General features: G+C 45.4%; 2 protein-coding genes across 2 annotated transcripts; one reads left to right on the forward strand and one right to left on the reverse strand.

Moving 5' to 3' along the window:
* Positions 1-6,217: 6,217 nt before the first annotated feature.
* Positions 6,218-9,978, reverse strand: LOC125539464 (Calcium-binding EF-hand family protein). The gene is made up of 5 exons (XM_048702922.2): positions 9,509-9,978; positions 7,331-7,627; positions 7,014-7,232; positions 6,776-6,904; positions 6,218-6,646 (listed from the first exon to the last, which is right to left on the reverse strand). The coding sequence occupies exons 1-5, from the start codon at positions 9,755-9,757 to the stop codon at positions 6,410-6,412; spliced, it is 1,131 nt and encodes a 376-aa protein (XP_048558879.1). The 5' UTR covers positions 9,758-9,978; the 3' UTR covers positions 6,218-6,409.
* Positions 9,979-15,609: 5,631 nt separating this feature from the next.
* LOC125533892 (uncharacterized) lies at positions 15,610-17,848 on the forward strand. The gene is made up of 4 exons (XM_048697221.2): positions 15,610-16,005; positions 16,343-16,460; positions 16,572-16,724; positions 17,453-17,848. Exons 1-4 carry the CDS (start codon positions 15,998-16,000, stop codon positions 17,660-17,662), a joined length of 489 nt encoding a protein of 162 aa, XP_048553178.1. The 5' UTR covers positions 15,610-15,997; the 3' UTR covers positions 17,663-17,848.
* Positions 17,849-19,091: the final 1,243 nt, after the last annotated feature.

The raw sequence follows: 19,091 nt of genomic DNA on the forward strand, positions 1-19,091 counted from the left end.
GATGTTGGGAAGAAGTGGGTACTTGTTCTTGATTGTCTTCTTGTTTAATGGACGGTAATCGACGCAAAGTCGATCCGTGCCATCCTTCTTATGGACAAAAAGAATACCACAACCCCACGGAGATGAACTATGTCTGATCAGACCCAGACGCTCTTGTTCATCGAGTTGTTTCTTCAATTCCTTCAGCTCCTTTGGTCCAAGCTTGTATGGACGCTTGCAAATGGGTTCAGTACTAGGCTCAAGATCGATAACAAACTCAACTGGCCAGTGAGGAGGCATACCCGGAAGCTCTTCTGGAAAGACATCTTGGTACTCACAAACAACTGGAATCTGAGAAATAGCGTCTAACTCGCCCTTCTCATTGAGAGAGAACAACTGAATGGTTTCATCACGAGCGGCATAGATGATTCACATCCTCAGAAGGGTGCGTCAATTTAATCTCCCTGGCGGCACAATCAAGAGAAGCCTTGTGCTGAGAAAGCCAATCCATGCCCAGAATAAGATCAATATGAGAGTCAACCAAGAACCATTGGAGAAGCCAGAAATTTATAATTGCCCATCCTGATGGTAACATCAGGAATTATCGAGTTGGATCTCATTGACATACCTGGAGAAACAACACCCAAAGGTTTATCCAGGTAAGACCAAGTGAAATCATGCTTTACAAAGAACGGTCTTGACATGAAACAATGCGATGCACCAGTATGAAATAAAACTTTAGCAGGAATAGAGTTAACAGAGAGGTTACCCATGATCACATCTGAAGAATCCTCCACTTGAGTTGCGTTCAACATGTTCACCTTTGCATGCTTTGGATTGTGCTTGACGACTGCATTGCTTGAAGACCTCATAGGAGGAGGAGGCGGAAGGCGCCTCTGAGTGCACTTGTTTGCTTAGTGACCTTTCAGACCACACTTGTTGCAAGTAACCTCTGAGAGCGGACGATGATAAGGAGGAGGAGGACCACCTGTCCTTCGAGCTTGAGTCTGAGACTTGTTCTGATAGCCTGGATTGGGTGGGAAGATCCACGACCACCTAAGTTCTTCTGCTGGTAGGGCTGACGAAACGAAAGAGGTGGAGGAAGCCAGAACTTCTGTTGCTTAGCTGCCACTTGAGAGGAAGAAGACAAGTGAACTGCATCCCTAATTCTCTTCTTTGAAGCTTCACACTTGAGCTGAGCAGCTTCTTGCTTGAGAGCCATGTTATAGAACTGATCGAACTGAGTAGGCTCAACAAGAACGAGAGTTAACTGAAGATCCTCTCTGAGGCCACCCCTGAAGTGATAGATCATGCTCTTTTCATCAGGAATGTCTTGCCTTGCGAAGCGAGCAAGTTTCCAAAACTGGATGTTGTATTGATACACAGACATACTTCCTTGCTTGAGATTGCGGAATTCCTCACGCTTGCTCTCGACAACACTTGTTGGAATATGATGAGCTTTAAAGTCCCGACAGAAGTCAGTCCAGGTAATCACTCGACCCGCTCTAGAATCTTTGTACTGCTAATACCAATCGGCTACTTGGTCCTTGAGCTAAAAAGAAGCGAACTTGACGTAGTCCTCAGGCCTGACATTGCTACATTCAAAATGCTTGTTGATGTCCACGAGCCAATCATCGGCATCCGTGGCCTCGGCACAATTGCTGAAAGACTTTGGCTGATTTGCAAGAAACTGGTTGAGGGTAGCAACCTGAGGCTGATTGTTGAATTGCCCTTGACCTTGATTTCCTTGGTTGCCTTGGCCTTTTTTGCGCTCTTGCAAGAGTTGCAAAAGCATCTGGGTATTGTCGTTGGTGGCTGCCATGAAAGCTTGCCATGACTCCGGAGGCGGAGGAGGTGGCGGAGGTGGAGGGTTTGCCTGATTCCCATCATTGCGGTCCGGATTCAGACGCGTTGGAGGAGCCATCCTGAAGAGGGTGCCATCTGTTAGTACCATGATAGACAGATATACAAGCTGAATCAACAGAAAGACATTGCAACATATATTATTCACAATAAACATTCGAATAGAGATTGAACGAATGAATTCCAAAGTTAACATTACACGACCATTAAGGTGAGAAGCCACTGTGAAAGATATTTATGAATGCAACAACAAGGTACGACTGGAACAAATAAGTGGTAAGGATTACCCAATCACATACCAAATATCTGCGGGAAGAATAACTAAGAGCTACTTGAATTCCCACCTATAAACTCCTGAAACTTTGTGGTTATGCAATCTGGTGTTGGGGATATAGGGAGGCACAATATATATCACACAACTAACAAGCCCTATGCTCCAACTGTATCCATCTGTCAACACATAACCAAGAAAACTCCGGAAATCATGTACCTCAACCTTCGAAAAGCATCCATTATACGAGTTGTGACAATGCTTCTGAACTCCCTCCCCAGTACTGGGTGGCGTCGAGGTTATCTCACCACTAACTGCATAAAAGAGATTTTCAATGTCAGCGAACTCAAGTATTCTAGAACTGCAAAGATAAAATTGTGACGACAACACCTCGGAGCTCAACTCACCAGGACACTGCCACAACCCCTAAATGTCAGGTGGCACCAAGAACAATGTTCTCGTCACAAGAATATCGGAACGATCCCAAGATACCCGCGTGATCCTAATTGTTTTAGTGAAATTGAGGAGAGGAAAGTCAAAACATCTATGTCAGGAGACCTCACCAGAGCGTCGAAGGGGGATGAGGGGTAAAAACAATCCTACTCTCCGATATATATAATCCTAAGACTCAAAACAGTTTTGTTCTAGACTCAACAACGTCAATGATTCGATCGAGCAGGGGGCTCCTAAGTCGTGGATGGCTCTAATACCAACTTGTAACTCCCAAGATGCGATTCTATCCCAATCACGTGATGAATTCATGATTGGGGCACAACCACATTTTGAGCACATATCAAGGTGGATATCATTACAACATACCATGTACTGAATAGATGAGAACACAAGATAAAGGCTTACACTCGCCACAAGCTACACCATTCACACAACAATACATCAATACATGGCAACCATCATACAGAAGAGCAGGATCCGGCTACGGATGAACACAAACGAAAAATAAGAACGGCATCCACCCTGCTAGCTAAGGCTCCCCGACCCGGAACCTATCCCTCGAATGAAGAAGAAGAAGAAGCAGAAGAACTCCAAACAAGCAAGCATCGCACTCGTGTCGGACCATCACATTACTTGTACCTGCAACTGTTGTTGTAGTAATATGTGAGCCACGAGGACTCAGCAATCCCTTTACCATGGGTATCAATACTAGCAAAGCTTAATGGGTATGAAAAGGATAAGTGGTAAGGTTGCAGCAAGCGGCTAAGCATGGTATGGAGGCTAACTTACGAGTACAAGAGTAAGATGAGAAACTACGCAAACGGTCGCAAACTAGTAATGATCAAGAAGTGATCCTAAACTATGTCGCACTACCTACCACTTGTTTATCATGCCTCCCTTATTGCCATGTCCAGGCTCTAACCCACCTTCCTAGCAAACCGTTGTTTGGCTATGTTACTGCTTTTGCTCAGCCCCTCTTATAGCGTTGCTAGTTGCAGGTGCCTCGCAGATTGTTCCATGTTGGAACATGGATATGTTGGGATATCACAACATCTCTTATTTAATTAATGCATCTATATACTTGGTAAAGGGTGGAAGGCTTAGCCTTTTGCTTGGTGTTTTGTCCCACTCTTGCCGCCCTAGTTTCCGTCATACCGGTGTTATGTTCCTTGATTTTGCGTCCCTAACACGGTGAGGGTTTATGGGCCCCTCTTGATAGTTCGCTTTGAATAAAACTCCTCTAGCAAGGCTCAACCTTGGTTTTACCATTTGCCTAATTACAACTTAAACTTGCATAGGGACTTTTCGGACCCCGCGGACTTAATCAACCCCCGGGCCAGTGCTCCACATGAGTGTTGGTCCAAACTAGAGCACCGTGCGGGGCCGCCCCTAGGCAACTTGGGGTATTTGGTATATACCTGTACGCTTCGCTCATCCGGTGTACCCTAAGAATGAGATCGTGCTACTCCTATTAGGCTAGGTCGGTGCATCGGGAGGTCTTGTTGGACTTGTTTTACCATTGTCGAAATGTCTTGTGCACCGGGATTTCGAGTCTGATCGGAGGATCCCGAGATGGAGGATTGTCTCCGCGGATCATGAGCTTGTCGTGGGCTAAGTTGGGTCACCCCTGGAGGGTTTAAACTTTCGAGATCCGTGCCCGCGGTTATGTGGCAGATGGGAATTTGTTAATATCCGTTTGTAGTGGACTTGAACTAAACTCAATTAAAAATACACCAACCGCGTGTGTAACTGTGACTGTCTCTTTTCGGGTGCGTTCGAGAAGAGAACACAGTTGGGTTATGTTTGAACATAAGTAGTTCAGGATCATTTCTTGATCATTACTAGGTTGCGACCGTTTGCGTAGTTTCTCATCTTACTCTTGTACTCGTAAGTTAGCCATCATACAATGCTTAGCCGCTTGCTGCAACCTCATCACTTATCCTTTTCATACCCATTAAGCTTTGCTAGTATTGATACCCATGGTAATGGGATTGCTGAGTCCTCATGGCTCACAGATTACTACAACAACAGGTACATGTATAGGTAATGCGATGGTCTGACGCGAGCGCGGTGCTTGCTTGTTTGGAGTTCTTCTACTTCTTCTTCTTTGTTCAAGGGATAGGTTCCGGGTCGGGGAGCCTGGGCTAGTAGGGTGGATGCCATTCTTCTTTTTCGTTTGTGTTCATCCGTAGCCGGATCCTGCTCTTCTGTATGATGCTTGCCATGTATTGATGTATTGTTGTGTGAATGATGTAGCTTGTGGCGAGTGTAAGCCTTTATCTTGTATTCTCATCTATTCAGTACATGGTATGTTATAATGATATCCACCTTGCTATGCGTTCGAAATGCGGTTGTACCCCAATCATGAATTCATCACATGATTGGGATAGAATCGCATCTTGGAAGCTACATCCCACCATCAAGCGCATCCAGCAGGTCGTGCTGCAACCCACGGTCAAGTCCTTTGCATCTCTGGCGACCCCCGGCTTCAGTTAAATCTCCCATGTCGCCGGTGGAAGATTTTTAGCGTCTTGGACTGCCCACACGGTTGTAGCTTTTTGGATCCCGTTAGCACCTGTCTTCTTAAACGGTTGCATCTTTTTTATATCACTTTAGTTCCAGCTTTTGTCTAAATCGATATTTTTTTGCATCTTTTTTCTGAAACCACCGGTTCCAGCTTCTCAAATCACCGGTTGTATCCTTTTATTCTGTCAGTTGCAACTTTATTGGAATTTTTAGTACCAGTTCAAAATCAATGGTTGCAGCTTTTTGCCAAGCCGATTGCATCTTTTCTAATCATCGATTCCAGCATTTTTAGTCACCGGTTCCAGCTTCTGTTCAGCTCGTCACATCTTTTTTGATCGTTGATAGTAGCTTTCCCAATCGCCGATTGCAGCTTTTTGACAAGCCGATTGCATCTTTTCCAAACACCAGTTCCAGCATTTTTCAATAGCTGGTTCCAGCTTCTATATCAGCTCGTTGCATCTTTTTAATCGCTGGTAGTAGCTTTCCGAATCGCTGGTTGCAACTTTTGTTTCAGCTGGTTGCGTCGTTCTAAATCATCGTTTCCATCTTTTGAAAATATCGCCGGTTGCAACTCGCCGATCATCGTTTGTCTTGCTACACCGGTGACCCGGCGGTGCTAGAAGAGCATTCCACGCGGGCACCTTTTTTTGCTGCAACTGCTCAGCCAAAGCTACAATTAGCACACGCGACATTGGAGCTGGTGCCTACTGCCGGGGCTCCGGCGTTGCCTGTCGCTGTTGGTGAAGTGAGCCGTGAGCAACATCACGAGAGGAGGGGGGGCGAGCTCGCCGGGGGCGCACGCACAGCGGCAGGAGGAGGAAGTTTGACTGCATGCGAGGTGGATAGCGTTTTTTTCTGAAAGTTTTGACCATAAGAAGAATGAGTCGGGGTTGAGATGCCAGATTAGACAGTCCCGGCTCGCCGCATCGGGCGGCTGGCGTTCGACTGGTCCAACAGTTGGGCCGGCGTGCCAGCGCAGATCACCGCCCTAAATATTTTTTTCCTTATTAGCGTTCCGTTAAAAAAGAACTTTTTGAGATTTGGACTTGTGTAGCACGTGCACGATTGCTAGTTCTTCACAAACCTACAGTTGTGAGAGACATATCTCAGCCCTACACTTCTCCCTTCTGGCAAGCAAAGCCTTATTTCATCACAAATCACCGAGCAGGTTACAGACACCAACAGTATGCATATAAGCACCTCGTCTCAGGTTGACGTTACAGGCAAAAACGTCACGTTATTGCAGTGTAATCAGGTGGATTCCGGCGTCGATCGCAGTTAAAGCGTCAGCGGAAACTGTTACTCCCAAGCATGTGCCTACTCGCTCGGCGACGACACCGTGGGCGGCGACGGCGACGGCGACAACAAGGTCGACGAGGTGGACATGGGCTCGTGGAGGACGGTGTTGGTGGAGACCGCGATGGCGTTACCGTCTAGCTGCAGCATCACCGCCCCGAGGATCTCGGTGAGCAGCTTCTTGAACTCCGCCTCGTCCACCGCCTTCCCGTCGTCGGCGTTCGCCATCTTGAACGCCTCGTTCACCACAGCATCCACCTGTGCATTTTTATGAAAGATCGTGGATCGTTTAGAATTTTAGCCAACACTCAGAACATTCTATTTCACATTTATCAGCTTCGGTATAAATGATTTAGTATTACATGGAAATGATCTCTTCTAAATTACCTGGTCAACAGCTCCATATGGTGGTAGATTTACTGAGGCGGCCAACTTGTCAAGCGCGACGCGAAGGTACTTCTTCGATGTCCCATCTTTGTGTTCCTTTGGTACATCTACCCAGACGGAATCCAGCAGCTGGGAGAGAAAAATTGCATCGACGTGTATCGATCAATATCGTTTAACTGGATACAGTTTCCATAGATAAAATCAAACTTGTGGAACATGTATCTTAGTATGAGTATACCTTGTCGAACTCGAACTTCTTAGACAGTATCTTCCTAATGCCAGCCCCATCAAAGGTGTTTTCAGTGTGCGCCACAATTACCGGGCACTCCTGGAGTCGCCGGGCGATCACTCCCAAGTACTTCTTGAATTCCTGGAAGAAGACCTCTTGCGACGCCGGGCGATCGAGCTGATCTGCCGGCAGTTCCTGCAATGCAGGTTCTATGACCTTCTCCATAACCTATCAAACACTCAATTGTCAGCAAACGCTCCACGAGCTTTGCCAAAGACATGAATTATTATGGTTCCAATTTCTGTTGTGAAGCTGCACAAGTGTACCAGAGAATCCGAAGCCGGTGGCATGCCGTGATCGACCGTCAGCTGTCGAAGAGCGGCGGGCAAACATTGTCGCAACAACGCACTTCCGGACTCGATTTGAGAGAATATGGCGACCGCCTCTGCTTCGTACGCCGTGCTCTCGACAAACTCGTTCAGGTCTTCCCCGTCCATCCTGAGGATCATGATCGGGTCCCTCTTGAGCCCGGCCGCCATGCCGAGGAGTATGTCGGACAGCACGTGCTGGAACTCCGGCTTGCTCACCGAATCTTGCTTCCCATGGGTGAACTCATTTAGAACCTGCATCGCATATTACACATCATTATAATTATATCAGTAAACTTAGCGCGATGGGCTGCCAGTCATTGATCCAACTAGCTGAGTCATGCGCGCCATGTGGTGATGATGTCGTGCAATGTGGCAAAGGTACACACACGTCACTGTATGGGTGTTGTGCCGTAACGATGTCCCCTGTTACTTTGAGCAGATAATGTTCCATGTCTATACCCCTATATAGTATGTGAATAATTTTAAAAGATGGTCGTTGTATGAAGCCAATTCGACGATGCACAGATGGCAAATATAAGCACTACTGACCATTGAATATCATCTACATTCCACCAGATTCTGCCACATGTACAATCTATAAAACTCCATGATTGAACTTAAGCATAATGCACAAACCTCAAAACACAAGCAATTCTCCTTTGTTCTAGAATCTTCCGTATCATAATTGGCCAAACTTTTCTTTTCTAGAGGATTTGCCATAATTTGTTTTTACCTTATGCTTTACAACACACAATTCCATGGATCTTATAATAGATTGATTTTTTTTATAAAAGCTAATTGATTTTGAATGAGATGAACTATAAAAATTAAACGAACATCTATATCATGCATATATAACTCAAAGCTTACATGCTATAGCGTAGTATTTATTGATAATTTGGTTGCCAAATCTCATGTGTGCAATACACGTGTACCTTACTAGTAGTAGCTTAGTTTTCTTAATTACTGGGTGCTAACTTTGAGCATACTTAAAAATTGGGGGGCCAACAAAAATCAAAATACAAAGATGTTGTTACTGTAACTGTTAAAATATTACTCCCTCCGTCCCGAATTACTTGTTGCAGAAATGAATAATTACTTGTTGCAGAAATGAATAATTCTGGATAGAGTGAGCAGTAAATTGTTGGCATTTAAATATATAATAACGTGGAAAAAATATGTTCCAATACTTATGAGTTTTGCTTCGGTACATCCCCTTCAAAGTTTGCACGGATCTTGAAGTTATAGATCAAGCGTATTGAATTGATTGATTTGAATACAAAACACTATATTATCCTTTTTGAATCAAGGGGTACCTTCTAATCGTGTGTACCAAAGCAAAGTTTGATAATTATTTAATTTCCTAAAATCATATTGAACAAGATCCAACTTGGTTTTTACCCCTCCAAAATCTAAATGGTTCTCAATCCCCTTTTTTAATTAGAGAATCTGATAAGTAGATGGAAAGATGCTTCAGAATACATGAGGTGATAGAGTTGGGGTTCAGTTAGAATGCCACATGATCCAATACTCCCTCCGTCGTGAATTACATGTCACGCAAATGATAAAATTGACTTTATCTAAAACTAAAATACATGTAGATACATCAATTTCCATGTCAAGTAATTCCAGACAGAGGGAGTAGATGATAACGTTTGGTTGGATGGAGCATATCAAACGGCTAATATTTAAAGTTATTGGCACGCTATATGGCGATATAGACATAGTAGATGTGTCGAATATATGCATACGTGTAGAGCTGACCAGATTCTCTTTACAGCCATTTGGAATCCCAGTTGAGTATATGAAACCACGTGCCCTTCTGCATCATTCTAGAGGCATGAAGCGTGTCCAAAAAGCAGAGTACTACTTGTACATTATACTACTTATGCTTTTATGTGCTAGTATAATAGCACGTCACTACACATCCAGAACTTCCTAGACATACTGAATGAAACTGGACGACTGATAACAGTGTTGGCTACACATCGAGTGGACACTTTCACCAAGGAAAGTTATGTCTAGCTACAGGTCTTATATATATTGCAAAACAAAACCATTAGGAAACTCAAAGTCTTGAACGGTGAGGATGATACACGTTAACATACGGAGGGGAGTTCTACTTTTACATACCTCGGAGTAGATGTGGTCCGCCTGCGCCGACGACCCCCTGGCCGGCAGCCCGATGGCGGCGCCGATGTCCGCGACGGCGGGCTGGAGCTCCCTCAGCGACAGCCTCCCGTCGCCGTCGGCGTCAAGGTGCCGGAACTTGTTCTCCACGAACTTGGCGAACGCCCCCTCGTTCTCCACCAGCTCGCGGATGTCCGACCCGTCCAGCACCTGCGCGTTCTTCCTCCTCGCTTGCTGCTGGCCGCTCTGCATCGTGTCAACCTCCTCCTTTTATATCACGATGAGAAGATGAAGAAGCTCCAAGTTGCAGCAATGGCGGCAGGTCCCTCGTGAGCACGACGCTGATGGGTGTGTCTCAGGATTAAGGTGGTCACAGGCTAAAGTAAAACTACTAGTACTTGTTTCTAGCCTTTTGCGTGTGAGACTGTGAGTGACGATGGCGGCGGATCGGCTTGCCCTGTAGTTGGTTGGTCTTGTATTTTATAGGCCCGTGATGCCTGACTAGCTCGGGTTGTTGGACGGATAAGAGGGTTGTGCAACGTCGCCCGATGGGAATGAAAGGCGGGGGGCACGTGTGAGGACGCGCGGCGACACACGGCGGCGTGTACCCTTTTTTTATGCTTTTGCCGTCCCTTCTGGCTGGTCGGTGCTTGTCCTCTACGACTTGCGTACCTTTAAAAAAGAGAAATGATTGCGAGTGAAGTGTATCATATGTTCTTCAACTATTTCATAAACGTCACGTATGTTCTTGCACCACGAAATTTATTATTCAGGTTTTCAAAATGCAATATGCATGTTATTCGGTCTCCCAACTATGTTAAAGATGTCACGTAGGTCCTTAAACTATTTTAAAGGTGTCACATATATACATACTTGATACACTTCAATGATTTTCGAAGACCTAGATGACATTTTGCACAGTTTGAAGACCTGCATGACATCTTTAAAATAATTCAAGGACTTAGGATGCACTTCGAAATAGTTACTTTTTTCTTTTTTCTTAGAGAAATAGGGAGTTTATGAGAGTGGCGTTTCGGCACATTGGAGCGCGCGCTCTTGGTTTTTCAAATATGTTTTAAACATATTTTAAAATATCAAAAAATTCAAACAAAAACTTGGCGCGTATGATATTGTACATGCTCACAAGTTGTTTTGTGAGAAACCGACAACTTATGTATCGTGTGTGAAAAAGACAAAATCCAGTGTTAAAAAATGTTTTCACAAGACATTCTTTTGTCTTTTTTACACAAGGCATAAAAAATGTCGGCTTCTTTGAAACTTGACGTGCACACATATAATGTCGAGTTATACGTGCTAAATTTTTATTTGAAATATTTTTTCCGCGTGCAGGAGCGCGCGCTCCTGGGAGCACCAACGAATTTCTGGGAATTTATTCTTTAGGTAATAGGGTTAGAGAGTTCCTCGATATAAGGTGGACCTATTTGAAGCCAAGCAGCAGTACGTGATTTAGTATAACTGTAATTAGCCAGACAATCTGCTATCCTATTTTGATATCCAGTGAGCTTTTAAGGAATAAACTTCGGTCCTCCTTCAAAGAATCCGACTGAACAAGTACTGGTTGCTTTGTATGCTGATAGACCAAGGCCATACCTTGCATCATACTTCCTCTGTTTCTAAATACCTGTTTTTCTAAGCATTTCAATAAGTGACTACATACGAAGCAAAACGAGTGAATCTACACTCTAAAATATGTCTACATACATCCGTATGTAGTAGTCATTTAAAATGCCTAAAAAAATAAATATTTAGGAACGGAGGGAGTACTATGTATTTTTGCTTTCAGTGCATTGTTACAATTGAATGTAACTCGATATGCCGCAGAGATCGCAGTCACATTTTCTCTTCGTAATATCATACCTGCTGCCGCCATCACTTGATGAAAAACGAGTCATTGGTGAAGAGCATTAGATCTATTAGCAAAAGAGCCCGTACGTTGCAACGGGAGAGAAAATAACACATGCTTTTAACCCAATAACCATGACTTAAGACCCTAATTGGTCCACGTCCTTTACGGTGGCCTCGGCACTCACACAACGAAAACACATTTGAATGTGGTCAGTCCTAAGAAGTCCTCTCTCTCAAAAAGATGAGAAATATGTTGTTTTCCCCCGCGAGATTTCTCAGAGGTGTGCATGTGTGGTTATTGATGTTTCCTTTTCTCTCAATATGGTTTTAATAGGTGTTTATTTGTAATTTGGATCGCCGCCAGTACGAACGAAAAACGGACTGTGCACTATATATTAAGTTTGCATCAAAAATAATATTTTAGAAATATTTAACAGCTAACAATAATATCATATTTAGATTGTACATATTTTTCTAATCAAATTTCATATATAACATGTTAAAACCGGAGTTACGATTTAAAATATATGAATAATTTTGTTGCTGCTGATTGATTAACCAAAAAGTCAGAGATTTTCTGAGAAAATGCAAAAAAAGAGTTCGACTATGATTTAAACATGTACTGCGGATTAATTTACAGAAAAGAATGGGGATTTTTTTAAAATGGCACGACGGTGAACCGACAAAAGCACTCCGTGCTTTAGAGGATGTACTGTCGACAACTCAATTTAGATAAACTGATTTCATATACTTGGATCACAACCCTGAATGTTTCCCCTCGAAACTGTAAGCATAAAACCTGATCCAAGTGCACCACAAAATTTGCTCATTTTCTCAACATCAAGCTAAAATTTCAGAATCAAATTGCCAAAAAATATTTCAGAACTGAAAACACCCGGAGTACAATCGGATATAGATATATGTCCACGGTCCAACACTAATGATCCAACTCAATTTAAGGTGTATTTGAATTAGTGAGCGCTGCTTGTGGATGCAACTCAAACTAAGGCACAATATATATTTGGAACTTACACCAAGCTGAGCTTGACCTTGTACAATGAACTGTCCTGAAACCCACGCGCGCGCACACTGCGCCAGGAAGTTCTCCATTGTCCCCGCTCGCATACTGCGTTAGGAAGTTCTCCATCGTCCATGGCCCCTGGGCGGTTGTAGAACAACTCCGCCATCACATCACGCAACTGGCTGCAATCAGAAGAACGGCGAGGGTCTCCTCATCGTTGATCTCTCTGTATCCACCAGCCGCACCAACAGGTGAGCGGGCACATGATACCCTGCTCCCAGATTAGCTTAAGCCAGAGAAACCAAAGCTGGGTTAGTAAGTTCGGAGTAAAAATAGAAGAACAAGTAAGTGATGCAGTGGACAGCTAATTTTCTGACATAGTAACATCACAGCAAAAACTGTGGGTATTACCTAGCACAAATTGCAATACCAGAAGGAAACATCTCAGATAGACCAATAAAATTTGGATAACAATGTGCACTCAGTTGCACATTAAGTTGCTCATGACATAAATGTCTGGAAAACAAACTTCTCGCCTCAGAGAGAAAAGCAAATATGTAGAAATACTTCGGGTTTCATCATTTCATAAAAAGAAGATTATTGAATCATAGGTACTGGGGTATGGTTATCATAGAAATGTATTAGCTTTGACATCAGGAAGGACTCTGCTACTAACAGTTCATTAATCCCTAAAACAGTGTTGTATATAGTTTCAGTTTCAAAATGTGACTCGTTCCCTGCAAAGAACTCATGCACGCATCCATCCAGTTCAATGAAAGAGCTACCAGGCTGCTTGGTCTTTCTGCTACTGTATATTCCTGTCCTCACTTTATTTGCATCAACACACCTTGATGTGGTAGCATAGATAGTTGTTTGGCTCCAATACTTGGATCCTTTCTGCTACATATACTCTGCAAGTCCCACCTCTCCGCAAGCTCTGCAGGCAAACAACAACGACCGCCACATTATCACATCAGGAGCGATGGGCATAGGCCGACAGGCTCGGCGTCGTCACCCAAATAGCAGGAAGACGCAACCTTGTATCACAGGATGGCCTTCATGGAGAACTGACCCAAAGATGATGTTGTAGATCTTGTGAATGGGCGCCCACCACAAGTCCAGTACTCCACCATCTGCAGTCGCCGCGAGCCCGCCAGCACTGGCCACATGCCCTACTGTAAAACGCTGCACACTACTGCCTGCAACGCTGCTAGACCCATAGCCTGCAGGCCACCATCATAGTCGCCACTAATCCGGGTCTTGACTTTGACCCTGCCCTTTTAATCAAGTTCATAGTTCCCAGATCTTTGTGTCTGAATGTGATGGCAATCTGCATCATGGTGAACATAATGACTTTGACCCTGCCCTGCTTGTTGCTTTTAGTGAACTCGGTGTGCTTGGCATTGGCGATGTAAATACCGTCGAGCCACGTCTCATACTGGAAACATAATGAGCCCCACATTCATTTTTATCTCGAAATAGATATATAGATGCGAAACAAAATTCGACACTTGGTTGCTCTACTTTTAAAAGAATCAATACCATTGCAAAGCTTGTGACAAAGACTGCAATATTCAAGTTGGGGACATGAATAAATTATTAACCAATTAGTCCCAGATCTCAATGTAAACTGCTGCCTTTATTTCCAAAATACCAACTGCATCTATTGTGTGCGATTTCTTCCAATCAACACATCAAACTATCATCTTAGGTATAATCTAGATGTTACCTTTGACACGTAGCTGGTCAATTTGACTTCAACTTGAGAACTCCGATGAGTATTTTTCTCAGTGGATGCCTGCTTCTTTGTTTGGCTATGCACGCACACATCAGCCTGAACCAGCACCGCTAGGAGCCAGCTTCAGCTCAACCCGCACCGCACTAATGCAATCCCAGCAAAGGCCTCCCTCCTCCCCCAACATCGGCTCCCATAGCTGGCCCTATAACTCACCGTTGCGCTAGCCGAGTTGTGGTCGAGCTCTCCATGGGCTCCGCGGTTGTGGGACTCCGGAGGCGGCTGGCGTGTTGTGGGACTCCGTGATGCCGTCCATGGCCACAACAGCGGCTACCTCCAGTATCGCGAGATCCACGACGACCCAAGAAGGAGAGGGGCGGCATGTGCCAGCACAACGTCGAGTTTAATGGCAGGGTGCTCCGCCCATGGACACAGACCTGTTGCTCCCCACCATCGCGCCGCAGTCCCTCCACCCGCTACCAAAGCACACACCGGTCTCCAACTGCGACGCGCCACCCCCGTCCTGCTGCCCGTCCCTGGCATCCTCCTATAAGGACTGCCTCATCTTCAGGCCCCACCACCCACCGCCGCGGCCCTCGCCTCCTCCCCAGCCGCCGCCGCACCACTACTGCCGCGATTTCGATCCAAATCAGAGACACGGGAGCAAAGGGAGGCGTGCGCGGACGGTGGTGGTGGCGGTGGCAAAGGGCGGCGGCGCGGGCGGCGGCCGAGCGGAGGGCTGAGTTTGGTGGGCTGAGGCCCAGACGGATCAGGGAGAAGTCCAACTGACTTAAAACAACATCGACCTACGGAAATTTTGACGATGAAACTATAGACGGTTCCCCGAATTAGTACCACCTCGCATATATGTTTTAAATTTAAATTAAAAGCGTAAATTTACAGAAAAAAAACGTATTGTGACGGTGAACCCACGGAGTCAATCCGTGCTTTATTATTAAAAAAAATAGGAATAGGGATTAGGGATAGATAGATTATAAAAATTCACCGAGGGAACGGAACGCGTGCCTCGCTCCATGTGGCCCAGGCACGCCCCGTATAACATGGGCCGCCACGGCGGCAGGCACGTTCGTCGTGTAGAATTTTTCCTATTAGACTGTTTTGGGTCTATAATTCAGTCTATTGGGCAGTGTATAATAATAAAAATAAATAAAATAACTAAACTGGCCGTTATCTTTGGCTTCTGGGTACTTCGGACATTATTTGTATTCCGAACATTATCTTGGTCGATTTTTTTGAGGCAAATTATCTTGGTCGAATAAAGTTCCGTTACCCCTCCAAAAAAATGGCCTTGTCATGCCGGCACGCGTGCCCAGCTTCGGGGCCCAGGCACGGCCCTAGACGGGCCACGTGCCGGCACAGCCCAATTGTATGTGTGCCGGGCCCCAGGCCAGCTCACTACGGGCCGGGCACGCTGGCTATGAGGCTGGCTATGAGGCTGGTACGCCTTGACCAGCCCATTTGGCCACGTTTGGCCCTTCTTCCTCGTGTCGTCTCCTTCCAAGCGAATTTTGCTAACCTAGCCCAGCCCTCTTTCGGTCGCACACCTCCGCCGCCAACCTCCAGCTCCGGCTCGCGAGACACCGCCACCACCCTCCCGCTAACCAGCTACAGCCTCCCCAACGCCCCTGAGCGCGCCGCCACCCTGCGTCCCCTGACCATCGCGCCGTTGTTCTCCGACCTCCCTGCCAGTCGCCGCCGTCGCCGCCCTGACCAAGACCACGACGCCGCCGCCCCTTAGCACGCGGAGCGAGACATTCGTCGGTCGAATTTGCGCCGCCCCATTCCAGTCCAGCTCCAATACTGCATCGGTCTATCTATTGTGCTCCCGTCCCCCCTGGCAGTGGCGACGATGAAGATGTCAGTACGCATTTGCTGTTTAATTTTCCAGTGCCATGGCAATCTCGTAGCTGTAAACTGCTCTCTCTATTGTGCAATCCCTTGCAAAACTAAGTTTAGTACATAATGGGTCCCTGAGCGATGATCCTATCGGAGAGGAATTAGCTGGTTTGATTGGGAATTTATGCAGATAAATTGTTGAGGCTGATCCTAATTTTGTTTCGCGTTAGTGTTTAGTCCCAGTTCTCAAACTTCGTAGCTAGATACTGAATAATTTAAAAGCTGAATCTTCATTACCTATCAGCTGTCTTTTCTAATCTGAAGTTCTGAACATCCAAAGCTCTTTATTGTTCTGCAGTGAGAAAGCAAATGCAGGGCATCTCACCAACTTCGAAGTTCTCGACTTCTTACGGAAAAGAGGTGCAAAAACTGATCCCATGGGATGTTTGGGGGCCGTTGCTGCATCAGAGTGTAAGGTATATGTTGTTTCTCTGATGCTTGACCCAATGTGTATGCTCAATAACCTGTTGATGCGTGTCCCCTTTTTATGCTTAAACTGGTCTCATGTTTATTGTTGTGACAAACAGGTATACGAGTACCTCCTGAAAACTCCTGCTTGCAATCAGACAAGGGAATCAGTTACTGAATTTGCAAGCAGATGTGAGGGTTTCAAGCTTACCGATGCTGACAAGCAAAACGTTATCAATTGGAGGCCAACCTCAGCAGCTGATGTTTATGCGGTATTGCCATGTTTATTTTGCTGATCTTAAGATGCCCGTTAGTATGCTATCTATGTTTGCTGATACAAACCAAGAATGTGGATATAATATGCTGATACTTTGGACCATTTGTGACATCTTGAAATAGAAGTGTCTTTTGTTATGGTATTTAGTTTGCTTATACCTCATCACGATGAAAGATTGAACTCAACACTCAACATTGCCCAGCTTTGACAGATTTCTGAAAATAGTGATGCAAATATATTTGGGTAGCAATGATGCATTTTTCAGAAATATGTGCTTACATATGTGTCTGATTTATCGCTAAGAAATCTAAGTTATCCCAACGTTGGATGTTTATTATAATGTATGGATTCTGGCATCTGTAGGTCATCTGTTTATCTTTAATTCAGTATAGAATATAGATGAGCTCTGTTCTTTGGGCATGGGTGTGTTACTGTACTTTCGCATGTATAGATGTGCATGCAAAATCTTATTGGCAAATGTTTTGGGGACCAAACTACTGTAACTACCGACCTTATGCCACTCGTTGATCCCTGTTATAAAACATTACGCTATCACAGAATGAAATTGATTTTCTTGTCCAGAGATTTTGAGAGAATCGTTGGGTGTTGTAGTCATCTGTTCGCAGACAAGTACCACAGTCTGTTTTGTTGTCTCACCTCCCATCTTCTTGATGTTTTAGGTTAATACCTCATTCATCTAATTTGGTCCATTCTCCGCTGCAGATGGTAGAGGAGTGTGGGAAGAGATTTTGCAAGGACGAGCGAGGATTGCCGCAGGATGAAGAGGACCGTGCCAAGGAACTTGTGGCTCTTGTAAACGAGATTTTTCCAGCACCGCCTGCAAAGCCAGAGGATGAAGTGGATGCGAAGCCAGAGGATGAAGTGGATGTGAAGCCAGAGGATGTAGTGGATGTGGATATGAAGGACAGCTGAAAGGGTTTGGTTCTGCTATATATATAAACGGTTTGATTCTTGACGAGGGATACAGACTTTTCGGATCGACCTGTAGCTTATCTATGCATCTGCATACATGTTCTGGGTAACTGCTCGCGGTGGGAGAAGGCCAATATTGTTTGAGGTATCAATGTCAGAAACAACAAATTGACCTATGAGCTTCAATCGCAGTTTTGAGGTTCTCTTCGTCCTTGCTGGTAACGAAAATGAACTCAAGAACTCGACATTTGCTTTACCTGTAAACTCGAATTTCCACATTTATTGCAACACATATATCTGGCTGGGTGCTCCAAGAAGCTGCCCAAACGGCAAAGCTTGGAAGCAGGAGTAGGAGGCACCTGTAACTCATTGTTTTAAACCGGGGGTCCTCCAACTCCAACTCTAACCTGAGTCCTAAACCAACTCATCCATTGTGGACGAAGCAGCATATGAAGACCGGTATCACCTGAAACTTTACAAACACAAAGCAGCAGCATCCCTACTTACCTACTCGCTCTTATATTATGAGAGGAGGGTACCTTCCTGCATTAAGCCGTGAGCTTGGCCCGATGGATGCGCGCACAAACAAAAGGCGGCTCAATCGTCGACCAACGGGCCGCACCATATATTCTCTCTCCCCCCTTCCTTCTTCAAGACTTGTACTGGAGCGAATCGGAGGCTGGGCGCCACCACTGTATCCTCTCATTCTATCAGCAGAAACAGTAGCGGGATCGTGGAACAGAACATAGCAGCGGCACGGACCCGTACGCTTCCTTGTTTCGACGTGCAGGACCAGGAGGGAAACTTGATTTTGATCCGCGTGCGTCAGTGCGTGCCTGTGTTCTTGCGTCTTGGCGATCGGCCATGCTGGGCGGCCGGAAGTTGCTGCTTTTTTCCATTCTTTCCCAAGGAAGAGTTGTGGAGGCAAGCATCAGGATTGACCGCGAGAGCCTTGAGCATGTTCCTGCATTGTCATGTTTACATGTTGGGCCTCAGTCGGCCTTGTGCTCAACAATGGCAAGGTTGATCGGTCTTTTTTCTTTCTTTCTATTTTGTTTTTTTGGCTGTGTGCATCCTGGATGTCCATATTCCATTTTTGGCGCTAATTGAGGCTGAGCTTGTCGAAGAAGAGACGACGGCGACGCATGCAGTTCGTGTGAGCGCGACGCGTCTGATTCGTCACTGCGTAGGCATGGGCCAGGGCCTTGCGAAGCCGATAGGGTTGGTGAGTTGTCTAGGTTTGTGTCGCTAGAGCTGGATACGAGTAGCACCACCCTACCGAATGTTGTCTGTGCACCTTGTACACACCGGTCACTGGGCGTGCCAGTGTCCTTGCGATGGCCCAGCTTTTTTTTTGAACATCAGTACAGACACAAGCGCTCATATACACGCGCATACGTACACCCTACCCTTATGAGCACCTCCGAGA

This window comes from Triticum urartu, chromosome 2A, assembly GCF_056163025.1.
Source record: "Triticum urartu cultivar PI428250 chromosome 2A, HENAU_Tu73, whole genome shotgun sequence".
NCBI classification, from domain to species: domain Eukaryota; kingdom Viridiplantae; phylum Streptophyta; class Magnoliopsida; order Poales; family Poaceae; genus Triticum; species Triticum urartu.

What these genes read in the sequence shown, in the direction of transcription:
- LOC125533892 (XM_048697221.2), top strand. An exon ending in TTGCTGCATCAGAGTGTAAG is followed by an intron (nt 16,461 to 16,571) that starts GTATATGTTGTT and finishes TGTGACAAACAG; the next exon opens with GTATACGAGTACCTCCTGAA. An exon ending in CAGCAGCTGATGTTTATGCG is followed by an intron (nt 16,725 to 17,452) that starts GTATTGCCATGT and finishes TCTCCGCTGCAG; the next exon opens with ATGGTAGAGGAGTGTGGGAA.
- LOC125539464 (XM_048702922.2), bottom strand. Translation starts at nt 9,757, where the DNA reads ATGCAGAGCGGCCAGCAGCAAGCGAGGAGGAAGAACGCGCAGGTGCTG. An exon ending in AGAAGTTCGAGTTCGACAAG is followed by an intron (nt 6,905 to 7,013) that starts GTATACTCATAC and finishes TTTCTCTCCCAG; the next exon opens with CTGCTGGATTCCGTCTGGGT. An exon ending in CATATGGAGCTGTTGACCAG is followed by an intron (nt 6,647 to 6,775) that starts GTAATTTAGAAG and finishes AAAAATGCACAG; the next exon opens with GTGGATGCTGTGGTGAACGA.